General features: G+C 43.3%; 1 protein-coding gene across 1 annotated transcript; it reads left to right on the top strand.

The window, feature by feature from the left end:
* The first annotated feature begins 504 nt into the window (after positions 1 to 504).
* On the top strand, positions 505 to 1926 carry LOC126700920 (uncharacterized). Its single transcript, XM_050399084.1, has one exon. The coding sequence runs from the start codon at positions 505 to 507 to the stop codon at positions 1924 to 1926; it is 1422 nt and encodes a 473-aa protein (XP_050255041.1).
* The last annotated feature ends 11352 nt before the right edge of the window (positions 1927 to 13278 follow it).

The raw sequence follows: 13278 nt of genomic DNA, 5'->3' as shown, positions 1-13278 counted from the left end.
AGTGTAGACAAAATGGTAAGGGCTACGGATTCACCCTTCACCGCAGCGGTGCTTGAATGCCCCGTACCGTCAAAATTCCGTTTACCTCAACTAGAGCCATTCGACGGACTCAAGGACCCTCAGGATCATCTTAGTACCTTTAAGACGACTCTGGGTCTTCAACAACCACTTGACGAACTGTGTCGCTCCTTCCCAACCACTCTCAAAGGAGCTGCAAGAGAATGGTTCACGAAGTTGCGGACCTCGTCCATAGACAACTTCGAGTAATTAAGCAGCGCCTTCTTACGCCATTTCATAGGGGGGCAACATCCAAAAAGGCCGGTAGACTACTTACTTACCGTGAAGCAGGGAGAGAAGGAAACTCTGAGATCATATGTCAAATGATTCACCTGGGAGACTTTGGAGGTGGACGAAGCCAATGACAAGGTGCAGCTGACGACCTTCAAAGCAGGGCTGAGGTCTAGAGATCTTGTGGCCTCCCTCGCTAAGAATCCACCAAAGACGATGGCAGAAATGCTCCTGAAGGCACAAAAATACATGAATGCTGAAGACGCTTTAGCTGCCATAAAGGATACCGAGAAGCCAGGCGACAAGCCAAGGAGGGAAGACGATCGTCGGGGGCACAAGAGAGATCGACCAGATCGTCGGAACAACGATGGGAATAAGAGGAAAGATGATAAAAATCCTCGGACAGTAAGATTTACTCCTCTGGTCATGTCTGTTGACAAGATTTTCACGCAGATCAAGGACGAGCATTATCTCAAATGGCCCAGACCATTGCACTCATCCCCTAATGTCTGCGACAAGAACAAGTACTGCCGGTTCCACAAGGATCATGGCCACAACACCGAAGATTGCAGGGACCTGAAGGAGCAGATAGAGGAGTTAATACGGAAAGGGAAGTTACAGAAATACGTGAAGAAAGGAGAATATAGCAAGTCCAGAAACGACGACAAAACCCAGCACGAATCGTTCTCCCGGGATGACGATCGTCCGTCCCATCCTCCAAACAAAGTGATCGGGGAGATCAACACGATCACAGGAGGGCCGTTCTCAGGAGGGTCGTTTAAGTCACTCAAAAAGGCATACCAGAGACAAGTTAACAGCGTCCACACCGTACCCCCTTCCAAGCACCGACGAACATACGAAGACATGTCTTTCAATGAGGGAGATGCCATGGGAGTAAAGCAACCCCACAACGATCCCTTTGTCATAATGTTAAATATAGAAGGGTTCAATACCAAAAGAATCCTCGTCGATAATGGTAGCTCTGCGGACATCATCTACCTCCCAGCCTTCCAGCAGCTGAGACTAGATCCAAAAAGACTACGCCCTTTTGATTCTCCACTCGTCAGCTTCAGTGGAGACAGGGTCTACCCCCGGGGTATAGTGACATTGACGGTGACGGTGGGGACCTACCCAGTGCAGTTGACTCGGCAAGTAGATTTCCTGGTGGTGGATTGTCCCTCATCCTACAATGTCATCGTTGGAAGACCCACTCTCAATAAGTGGAAGGCAGCAACGTCAACTTATTGTTTGAAGGTAAAGTTCCCAACAGATAATAGTGTCGGTGAAGTGAAAGGAGATCAAGTCCTGGCAAGAGAATGCTACCAAGCCGTCTTGGTTGGGAAGGAAAACCATTCTTGGATGATTGAGGAGAAGGAAGAAGACAGGATAGAGGCCCTAGAGATGGTGGAGTTGGTAGAAGGAGAGGTGAACAAGACGACCAAGATAGGAATGACGTTGAGCCCTGAGATGAGAACAAAACTTATAAAATTCCTCAAAGAGAATCTAGACGTCTTCGCATGGAGTCACGAGGACATGCCGGGCATATCCCCAGAAGTCATCCAGCATAAGTTGAATGTGGATCCAGAACGGAAACCCGTCCAGCAACGACGAAAAACCTTCGCTCCAGAACGAGACTAGGCAGTTGAAAAGGAAGTTACCAAACTCCTGACGGCAGGGTTCATCCGGGAGGTGTATTATCCTGAATGGCTGGCAAATGTAGTCCTGGTGAAGAAAGCAAACGGGAAGTGAAGGATGTGCGTAGACTTCACCAACCTGAACAAGGCATGCCCAAAGGACAGCTTCCCCCTACCCAGGATAGACCAGCTTGTGGACTCCATAGCCGGACACAAATTACTGACATTCATGGACGCCTTCTTAGGATACAACCAGATACGGATGGCTGAAGAAGACCAGGAGAAGACCGCCTTCATCACAAGCCAAGGACTCTACTGTTACAGGGTGATGCCATTTGGGCTGAAGAATGCCGGGGCTACGTACTAGAGGTTGGTGAACAAAATGTTCAGCCAACAAATTGGCAGGAACATGGAAGTGTACATGGACGACATGCTCATCAAGAGCAAAGAAGAGCTCGCACACCTGGACGACCTGAAGGAGACATTTACAACCCTCAAAGCACACCAGATGAGATTGAATCCAAGTAAGTGTGTCTTTGGGGTTGCTACGGGAAAATTCCTGGGATTCATGGTGTCCCAAAGAGGAATAGAAGCAAACCCAGAAAAAGTGCAAGCCATCATCAACATGACGTCCCCCAGGACCGTCAAGGAAGTTCAAAAACTTACCGGAAGGATAGCGGCTTTAAACAGGTTCGTCTCTAGGGCTACAGACAAATGCCTGCCCTTCTTTAAGACCTTGAAGCAGGCCTTTGCTTGGACTGACGAGTGCGAAGCGGCTTTCCAAGAACTGAAACAATATCTGAGCAGCCCACCTCTTCTAAGCCCGTCCAAAGAAGGAGAAAACCTATACCTGTACCTGGAGGTGTCAGCCTCGGTAGTGAGTGCAGCTTTGATTAGAGAAGAAGGCAAGAAGCAACTCCCGGTCTACTACATCAGCCAAGCCTTCCAAGGAGCTGAGCTCAGATACCCAAGGATCGAAAAGATTGCGTTTGCACTAATAGTAGCCTCGCGCAAGCTCAGGCAATATTTCCAGTCAAATCCTATCCTTGTGATGACGGATCAACCAATCAAGAAATCAATGAACAAACCAGAAGCAGCAGGGAGAATGGTCCAGTGGGCAATTGAACTTAGTCAATTTGACATCGAGTACCATCCAAGAACTGCTATCAAGGCGCAAGCTCTGGCCGACTTCATCGCTGAATTCACTCTCCCAGACAAAGATGGAATTCCTGACGGAGTTGATAAATGGACAATACAAACAGATGGTTCGTCAGCCAAAAAGAAGGGGGGAGTAGGGGTCATCATAACCACCCCCGACGGAGAAGTGATGAAATATGGGGTCCAACTAAAGTTCCCAGCCACGAATAATGAAGCCGAGTATGAAGGAATATTGACGGGCCTGAGGCTTGGGAAAGCTCTTGATGCCAAAAACTTGTTGATCTAGAGTGATTCAAAGCTGGTAATCGGACAGATCAGGGGAGAGTACGAGGCAAAGGAAGAAAGGATGCAGAAATGCCTAAAACTGACGAGACAACTAACTCAGGAGTTCGATACAGTGGAGTTCGTACAGATCCCAAGAAGCCAGAATATGGGGGCTGACGAAGTGTCAAAACTAGCATCATCAGAAGAAGGGAGGACGACCATGGACTTGGCAATAGAGGTCCAGAAACGCCCTAGTATTGAAGAGGTTGCAGTGTTCACCCTCCAGAGCACAGACACCTGGATGATGCCCATAATATCTTTCCTCCAGGATGGGCACCTCCTTCAAAACATAGAAGAAGCCAGAAAGGTCAAGAAGAGAGCAGCCAGATTCACAATCCTGAATGACGTCTTGTACAAGAGAGGCTTCTCTATGCCTTACTTGAAGTGCGTCGACGAGGAAGAGGCCAAATACATCCTGGAGGAAGTACACGGTGGAATCTGTGGCGACCATGCCGGCTCCAGATCCCTGGTCAACAAGGTGATAAGAGCAGGGTATTTTTGGCCAACCATGCAGGTGGACGCTGCTGATATCGTCAGAAGGTGCGACAAATGCCAGCGATACGGGAATGTGCAACGGCTTCCAGCAGAGAAAATGACGACTATAGCTTCCCCATGGCCATTCGCACAATGGGGAATCGATATCGTCGGTCTTTTGCCCCAAGGTAAAGGTCAGGTAAAATTCCTTCTAGTTGCTATTGACTATTTCACAAAATGGGTTGAAGCAGAGGCCCTAGCAACGATCACTGAGGCTCGGATCCGGAGCTTTGTGTGGAAAAACATAATCTGCAGGTTCGGGATTCCCTTGACGATCATATCTGATAATGGGAGGCAATTCGACAGCCAAGGTTTCAGAGAATTCTGCTCAGACCTTGGAATCAAGAATCAGTTCTCATCCCCGGGACATCCCCAGGCAAACGGACAGACAGAAGTGACGAACAGGACGCTGCTCAAGATTATCAAAACCAAGCTGGACGAAGCAAAAGGTGCCTGGCCAGAAGAACTACCTAGTGTCCTGTGGGCTTACAGGACCACAGCCAGAACCCCAACAGGAGAGACACCCTTCAGACTTACCTATGGCACGGAGGCAGTAATCCCAGTAAAGGTTGGAGTAAAAAGCATCAAACGAGGAACTTTCAGAGAAGGACTCAATGACGATGAACTGCGGCTCAACCTGGACTAGGGATGGCAATTTTTCCCCACCCCGCTTATTTCGCCCCTCCCCGCTTCGCCCCACGCGGGTTTTCCCCGCCTCGCAAAGGCAGTGGGGCGGGAATGGGGCAAGATTTTAGCCCCGCACCACGGGGCGGGGTGGGGATGGGTTTAGACTTTTTAGACCCGCCCTGCCCCGCCCCTCCCCATCCCCGCCCCGCCCCGCATTACTAAGGGTTATAATTGTAAATTTTTCATACCCTAAAACCCTACTATTTAAACAAACATATTAATAATAGCAAATTTTATTCTACCCAATGTGATTCTCTGTCTTTATTTTGTTATGTGTTATAATATGAGATTTTTATTTTATTTTTATAATTGTCTTGTTAAACACTTGGATATATTATTCAATTTTTTTCTAAAAATTGATTTGATTTGATGGGATAAATTTGTAATTTCAAGTATATTTTTATTAATGAAATAAGTTTCATTAAAAAAATTGTACTAGTTATAGGGCAAATTAACAAAAAGTAGAGTTTTACGGGGCGGGGCGGGGCTTCGCGGGGCCCCAAGGGGCGGGGATGGGGTGAGAAAGTATTCCCCGTCATGCGAGGCGGGGCGGGGATGGGGCAAGATAAAACCATGCGGGGCGGGGACGAAGACCCCATCCTTCGACCCCGCCCTGCCCCATTGCCATCCCTAACCTGGACTGCCTGGATGAAGTAAGAGATAACACATCCAGTAGAATGACAAAGTATCAAAAAAAGATGACCGAGTACTACAACAAGAGGGTTAAACTCAAGCGACTGGACATAGGGGACCTCGTCCTTTGCAAAATCACTACAGCAACTAAAGACCCTACTCAAGGAAAACTGGGCCCTACGTGGGAAGGGCCTTACCGCGTCATTCACTACTCTAGACAAGGAAGTTACCATCTGGAAACTATGGACGGACAAAAGCTCCCTCGACCATGGAACATTGAGCATTTAAAGAAATACCATGAGTAAATGGAATAGACGAATGCATTCATTCTTGAAATTAATAAAAGAATTATTCCTCTGATGTCTTTCTGCAGGCAGTACTGGTCAATCATAAGGCCTATAAATCACTAAGTAACAAGATTCCGCCTTGACGGATGTAAGTTACTGACGACCATCCTAGGAGGTTTAAAAGACTAAGTAACAAGATTCCGCCTTGACGGATGTAAGTTACTGACGACCATACTAGGAGGTTTAAAAGACTAAGTAACAAGATTCCGCCTTGACGGATGTAAGTTACTGACGACCATCCTAGGAGGTTTAAAAGACTTAGTAACAAGATTCCGCCTTGACGGATGTAAGTTACTGACGACCATACTAGGAGGTTTAAAAGACTAAGTAACAAGATTCCGCCTTGACGGATGTAAGTTACTGACGACCATCCTAGGAGGTTTAAAAGACTTAGTAACAAGATTCCGCCTTGACGGATGTAAGTTACTGACGATAATCTAAAAAAAAAAAAAAAGACTAAGTGACAAGAGTCTGCCTGGACGGACATAAGCCACCCAGGCAGAACCCCCTGGCAGGTGCAAATGGCAGGAGTCTATTTGACGGAGAAAAGAGAGCCATACATCAAATCAAAACGGGATGCAACAACCGATTAACAAGGTACAAAAGTGTAGACGAATGTAAATCAACCAAAACATCTGGAGGAAAAGTAAGTATGCTTCATTCAAGCCCATAACCACTGGGCCACTATCATTGTTTTCAAAATAAAATTGATTGTTTTGAAATTAGATTTACAAAAAGAAAAGGCCCAAAACAAGACGGGCACCCACCATAAAACAAAAGGAAAAATTTTCTAAGTATTTAAATCAGGCATCAGCAGTGTCTTCACTGGCTGGTACGTCAACAGCAGGCTCAGGCGCATCATCACCCGGGGCAGAAGACTGAGTCGCTTCATCCAGAGCCATCTCCTTGTCCACCTCTTCCAGATCCAGGCTCTCCATGTTGACTTTAGAAGGATGCTTGATCATATACCTCCGGAGAAGCTCAAAACCTTTGAAATACTAACTGAAGAGCACAGTATTGTACTCGTCAGTGGTCTGGAAAGCCTCCACGGATCGGGCAGCGATGGTTACAAGTTTCTCTTTGGCTGCAAGAAGCTGCTCGTCCTTCTCATGAGTCAACCCGCGCTCAACCCTGAGGTCGTCCTCCAGCACTTTGACCTTCTCCTTTAATGAAGTTGCCTCGTCCATGGAGGTGATCAGGTTTGTCTTCAGGTCAGAGTTCTCTTTCTCCAAGGCCTCCATTCGGGTTGTCAGAGACACCACCTTGGCCTCTTGAGTGAGATATTCAGTGGTAATATGGAGGCTCTCTCCCAACACCTGGAGGAAATTATGAAGTCGTCGGTAAAAAAAAAAAAAAAAAAAGAAATGTAGAAGGAAGAACTCCGTACTTGGACGAGTTTGTGAACATGACGAGAGGTGACATCGTTTAAAGACATGTCAGAAAGAGCCCTCAAATCCGCTGGAGTGACAACCTCGTGAGCCCTGTCTACGGCCAACGTCTCGTCATCCCATATTGTGGACGAACGAGCATCAGCCTTCTCCTTCTCCTTCCCTTTGCCAGCCACACGCGGCCTTTTGGAGCCGGGAGTAGGAATCTCCTCTATTGAAGCGGTCGGGGAGGCAGTCCTCGTCGTTTTAGAAGCTATGGAAGGAACGATATTAAGGGGAATGGGAGCAGGACCCTTCCCGGTCACAAGCACAGTCTTCTTCCCCAGATTGGACAACGGTTCGTCCTTCTTCGATCTCATCTTCGCGTACATGTCCTTGTTAAATTTTATCGTCATCTCTGCAAGAAGAAAACGCCTATCAAGAATGCTTAAGTGCACATAAGAAGAATCAGCACTGACGAAGATAATACTTACTTTTTTTTGCCTTCAATACCAAGTTGACGAAGAACGTAAGGAGACGGGTTAGGACCGAGGTTGTAAAATGCAAGAGACCGAGGGTCAACCAGTTTGTCCCAGCTCTTAATCGTCTCAGCGTACCCTACTCCTTGGACTCTTTCAAACGGTACAAGTAGGTGAGCTCACCTATCCTGATCATATCCCCATTGGAGGCCAACCATATTTGCATATAGTTGATCACGATCCTCCACGAGTTAGGCATGAGCTGCCTGGGAGCAATACCAAAGTGAGCTAGGAGTTCCATCAGGAACGGGTGGACGGGGAGTCTAAGCCCGCAGGTGAAAGTTGACTCGTAAAAACATACTTCACCTGGAAAAAAGTGGCAGGCCCTATCTTCTTCCCTAGGTAGACGAACACGAACCCTAGATGGAAACTGAAACCTATCCTTGAACCTATTTACGGTTTCGGCGTCCAAACCACAAACCTCTCTGAGGGCGTAAAAAGCCCTAACCTCCCGAGGGCCAGAGACGGTTCTATCTCCTTCAGCCGGGTCACCACTAGATGACAACCCAGTCTCAAGGTCACTAGACCTAACCTCAGACATTAACCCTCTCCTTCCTAAACCCTCGAACCAATTAAGCGATTGACGGAGCAAGGGTAACAAGTCGCCCAAAACCACGCTCAGACAATTGCCCTCAAACACAAAATTTTCTAAAAACGGATAAGTACCCAAAGACCCCCCTAGACGCGCAAAAAGGAAGGAGATCGAAGGGCAAGCTATCCTAACCTCCAAGCTATCAACCATGGAAATGCAGAAATCAGAGGGCAGAGAAATACGGTACAAACTAAATCCCCAAAAGAAAAACAGAGACCAACAACAGAAGAGAAATAAAAGGAAATAGAGAATCAGAAATTATGCTACAGTAAAAGAAAAAAGAAGGAAGTAAAAGGAAAGAGAAACGCACCTCCAATGGCGGAACAACAAAAGCACAACGCAAGGTGATTTGGAGAAGAAAGGAGGTCTCAAGAGAATGCTCAGAGTATCACTGGGGAATTTTTTTGTCTTTGCTCTCTGAAAAGTAAAGGAAAAATTAAAGAGGAGAAGTTTTAAACTTAGGCCAAAAAACGATTGAAAAACCAGCGGGAAACCCAAGGGTCATACCATTAATTCCACAGATCATCACGCGCCACGTGGCCATGATTGCGTGTAGCGTCGCCACTAAGCATTAACAGCGGAACAGAACCCCAAGAGTCACAAGAAAAACTTTTCATCTTCTGTGATCATCATGACACGTCACCGACGACCCCAGAACCTGGGGGGCAACTGATGGGAATGACGATTCTACATCCCACGGACGAAGATAACATTAATGACGAAGGAAGCATCCTTGACGAAGTCATCAGGAACAACGAAGAAAGCTATCATCACTGATGAAGGCAGGGAGTCATTCAATGCAGTCAATCAATGACCTGAGCAGTTACGAAATCAACCAAGCAGACCGTTGGGAGCCTCTTAAAAGTCTCATTACTGGACCAGGGGCGTTACTTGAGAAAGCATTAACAACCCCAACGGCTAGCCCCTAAGGCCGCAGGTATAAAGCTCTCACACAGTCAACAGAAGGTACGATATACACTGACACTTTGAGAGTACATTCTATTTCTTTACTTTGTTTGATCATTATCCTAACTTTGGCATCAGAGACGTTGTGGCAGGCACCACACCGGTGACCCTCATCGAACAAACCTTCGCACACCACAAGGGATTCCATCTGCCCACTCTTACTGACGAGTTTGTGTTCCATCAATCATTATTGCTGTTGTGACAAGTTGTAATTGAGATAATATCATTTTTCACATTAACCTATTATTAACATTACTTTTATTGACACTTGTACCATGATACCGGCCTCAACAGTCTATCAACAATATTGTATTTCTTAACTTGTTGAAAAACAGCAGAAAGAAAGAAAATGGCCATTAAAACAGTTTCCCCCCATGTATATATCATTGAATTGATTAAATATTTCAAGGTTTCTAATTTCATTATAAAATAAAATTAACTAGGAGTATATATGGACCAAGGCCAAAAAAGAAGGGTCAAAACTGTTCTTTGTTGAGATTCATTGCCGACTCTAGCATGTAGGGTGTCGGTGAATCCTAAGTTTGATTTTCAATTGTATATACATGTGTTTATTTAGAGTAGACTACAAGAGAAAATGTAATTGTAGCATGTGAATTTCCACAGCAGAATTAGGGGCTGTTTGATTTTTCTTTTTTCATCACTCATCACTCATCACTTAAAATACTCCAATTTCCCATACCCACCCGTTTGGCACATATCATTGAGTTATGTTTTCAACCCAAAAAATCTAAAAAAATTGAGACCCATACACTGACCCATGTCATAAGACTGTCCTCTTTTTTTTTTTTTTTCTCTGCTTTTCTCTTTGTTTTTCCCCTGTTTTTCTCCCTTCATTTTTTTTTTTTTGGTGATTTTCTCTTCGTTTTTCCCCTGATATTCTCCCAAACCCCTCCACCAACCCAACAACGGAAATCACAGTTTGGACTTGCAGCACCGATCTCCGCCATCACCCAGCGCCGCCAATCTCCACCATCACCCAGCCCCTTATTTGTCGCTTTTGTGTGCCAAAAGACCGATCCATACCAGTGGAAGTTCCAATCACCATCATTCCTCCATGGGTATGTCTTCTTCTTCAAATATTCCTCTGTGGGTATGTTTCTTGAATTTTTTTTTATGGGTCTAAGATGAGAAAGGCTAAAAGGAAGGAAAAAAGAAGAAGAAGGAAGATCTAATGCTTGCAGCGAAGAACAGAGAAAGAAAAATTTGTTTCTTGATTTTTTTTTAATGGGTCTGAGATGAGAAAGGCGAAAAGGAAGAAAAGAAAAAGAAAAGGAAACAACGAATTGAGAATGTGTTTGGCAAAAAGGAAGGAAAAGAAAAAAAAGAAAAAAGAAAAAAAGAAGAAGAACGAACTGAAGAATAGAGAAAGAAGAGAGACAAAAAAAAAAAGAAAAAAGAAAAAGAAAAGAGGAGAGTGAAGTCAAAAGTTGCAGCTGATGGGTCCCTCATTGTGTGTGTATTTACAAAAATGCCATCAAAACTCTGTTTTCATAACTTGAAAACACCTAAAATGTGTTTTCAGTTTTCATAACTCATAACTAAAAAATAAGAGAATTAAGTGATGGAAACAAAAACTGAAAACATCCCCAAACAAACCATTCAGCAATGGGACCCACATATTTTGAGTTATAGGTGATGGAAACAAAGTTATGGGTGATGGAAACACAAAAACCAAACAGCCCCTTAGTCTCAACATTCTGAAAAAAGAAGAAACAATTCATCAGACTCACATATAGTTACGGGCATGAAAACACTTGCCTTTTTAATTTAGTTAAAAAACTATTTCTTTTCCTCCCGAAGTAATTAACGTTAGCTTCCACAAATAAATAAACCTCGAGCTGATTTGAGTCCGTGCTTCTCTTAACAATTAAAACTTTACTTTCACCATAGTAACGTGCAGAAGTGCAGCACAATATAATTATGCTAATCCAAGCAGGCAAATCTTTAACTGTCACACTAATGTTTCCTTTGAAGTAGAAAAGGTGCAATAAAATTGAGCTGGTGCAAGTTGCCTATCAAAAAAATGCCAGGTTGGAGTCTTCTTCAGATTTCCATCTTTGTATAGAATATATTCCATTATGGTCAGCTAATTGATGCAGTTGACAAATGGAAGAAGAAATGCAAGACCATGATTTATTGATTTTTATGTTCTTAACACGTATGTCAAATTTCATGGCAATCAGATATTATTTTCTATTAGATCCATTAACTTATTTTTCTATACATAATTTTAGATTACAAAAATTTGAAATATAAATATTTGATTAATAACATACTTATTGATCTTTGATCTTCTAGAAATTTTGTAAGTATATATGGAGGAAATAGGAAGAAAATTTAATCCAATGATAGGTTTGTCAAAATTTATATCCAATAAAAAGACATTGAATGGAGTTGTAGCCAAACCTTGTCCTTCCATTAATTCTATGTACATTTGATTTTTCTTTTTTTGAAAATCAATTCATTTGATTTGGAATAACTTTTGTGAGTCTATCTCTTTCATGTTGACGGTGTCAGTCCTTGTTTCACGTATGTTGTTTGCACAATGCTGCCATACATACTCCTTGGGTTGAGCATCTCTTATTACTACAATGCCCAATCCACACTTGTCTCGTAGAAGTAAGACCTGGTGCTTGTTGCAAACGAAGGCCCAAATTTAGAGATCAAGAATAGCCTATTAGCGCAATGAGTGAGAGATTAATTAGTACATAACCATACAATTAAACCTGTTTGGAGGAGAAGGCAAGCCATTAACAAGAATTTCATTTTCATGTACCTTTACTCCTGATCTTAAACTCATGCTTCCAACATTCTAGTACGAATCATGCTTGCAAAATAATGTTGAAGGCTTACAATTAGAAGAAGAGAAAGCCCAACATGAGAAAGAAGAGCCTGTCAGATTAGCCAAGGAGAGACTGCCTAAGAACCATGCAAGAGTTTCTAGACTCAATAATTGAAACCCCTTGGAGCAGCAGGCAAGTCATCCTTGGCTACCAAATAAGACTCTTATCCTCATTGTTAGGATATATGTGGAACTTGTTAGAACATATGTTATTGTAAATTGGCTAATCCTTTGATGAAACACACTTTACTTGTAATTGGGTAGATCTAGGATGGTTTAGTACTTCAAAGAACAAGAGTTCAAGTCTAGTATTGAAGTTATGCAAGTCTGTTCAAGAAACAAGTGAAGAAGTGCTGTTTATTAAATCTCGATAGATATCTTGACAAATGATATCTATCGAGATTTAATAAGAATTCTCAACAGCTCTCAACAGAAGCTGTATCTATCAAGAATTACGAAATTCAGATTTCCAGATCTGTTTTTCACGCATATCTAAGTTATTTGTGTAGGGTTTCTTTTTTCACAACCCTAGACATATATAAGAATTATTTTAAGGGCCGTCAAAGATGATGCAAGGTTATGCAACTTGATGCAAAGTCATTATGCATGCATATTGTGACCGGAGACAATTTGCCCTAGTTTATCATATTCTTTGTAGAAGTTGCTACGTCTTTGCGCCAAAGGTTTTGTAACCAAGGAGTTTCTTGATCTTGATTGTTGGATGAACTAAAGAACTTTGCAGCCAACATCTTTCTCAAGTTGGCGTGTTAGTCACGTACTTGGATTTGTATATTGATTGGTTAGTCACGTATTGGGAGCTGTGCATTGAAAGGAGAGATTGTCACTACATTATAAGTCCAATTGGGTATTGGGGTAAGGGTTCAATTGTAGGTTGGTATTAGGTACTGGGATTCCTTTTACTTGTAACCGCTTGTTTTGATAATAGTGGATTTTCGGGAGTGGTGACCTTAAATTCACCCGGTGGGGTTTCGCCTCGGTGGTTTTCTCCATTCGTAAACAAATCACCCGTGCCAAATTTAATTTATGTTGCATTTAGTTTTTGGTGATTTGTTTGTGCAACCATGCTTATTGCATGTAATTGAATCTTATTAATTTCACTTGGCTAATTAATTTGATTAAGTTATCAAAGGGGTCAATACATTCTTGGCCTATCAAATAGTGTCAGAGCGAGCACACTCTGATTAGGGTTAATTATTGCTGTGTGATCCATTAACTCCTATTTGTCAAGGATAGAGGACAGTATCTAATTATACATCCTTTATTTGATGGCACTAACTATGTATACTGGAAAGTATGCATGAGAGTGTCAAATTTAATTTCCATTG

The sequence above is a fragment of the Quercus robur genome, chromosome 9, assembly GCF_932294415.1.
Source record: "Quercus robur chromosome 9, dhQueRobu3.1, whole genome shotgun sequence".
NCBI lineage: Eukaryota > Viridiplantae > Streptophyta > Magnoliopsida > Fagales > Fagaceae > Quercus > Quercus robur.
This window is presented reverse-complemented; position numbering and strand designations above follow the sequence as displayed.

Coding starts and splice junctions, on each gene's coding strand:
- LOC126700920 (XM_050399084.1), top strand. CDS start 505: ATGGCAGAAATGCTCCTGAAGGCACAAAAATACATGAATGCTGAAGAC.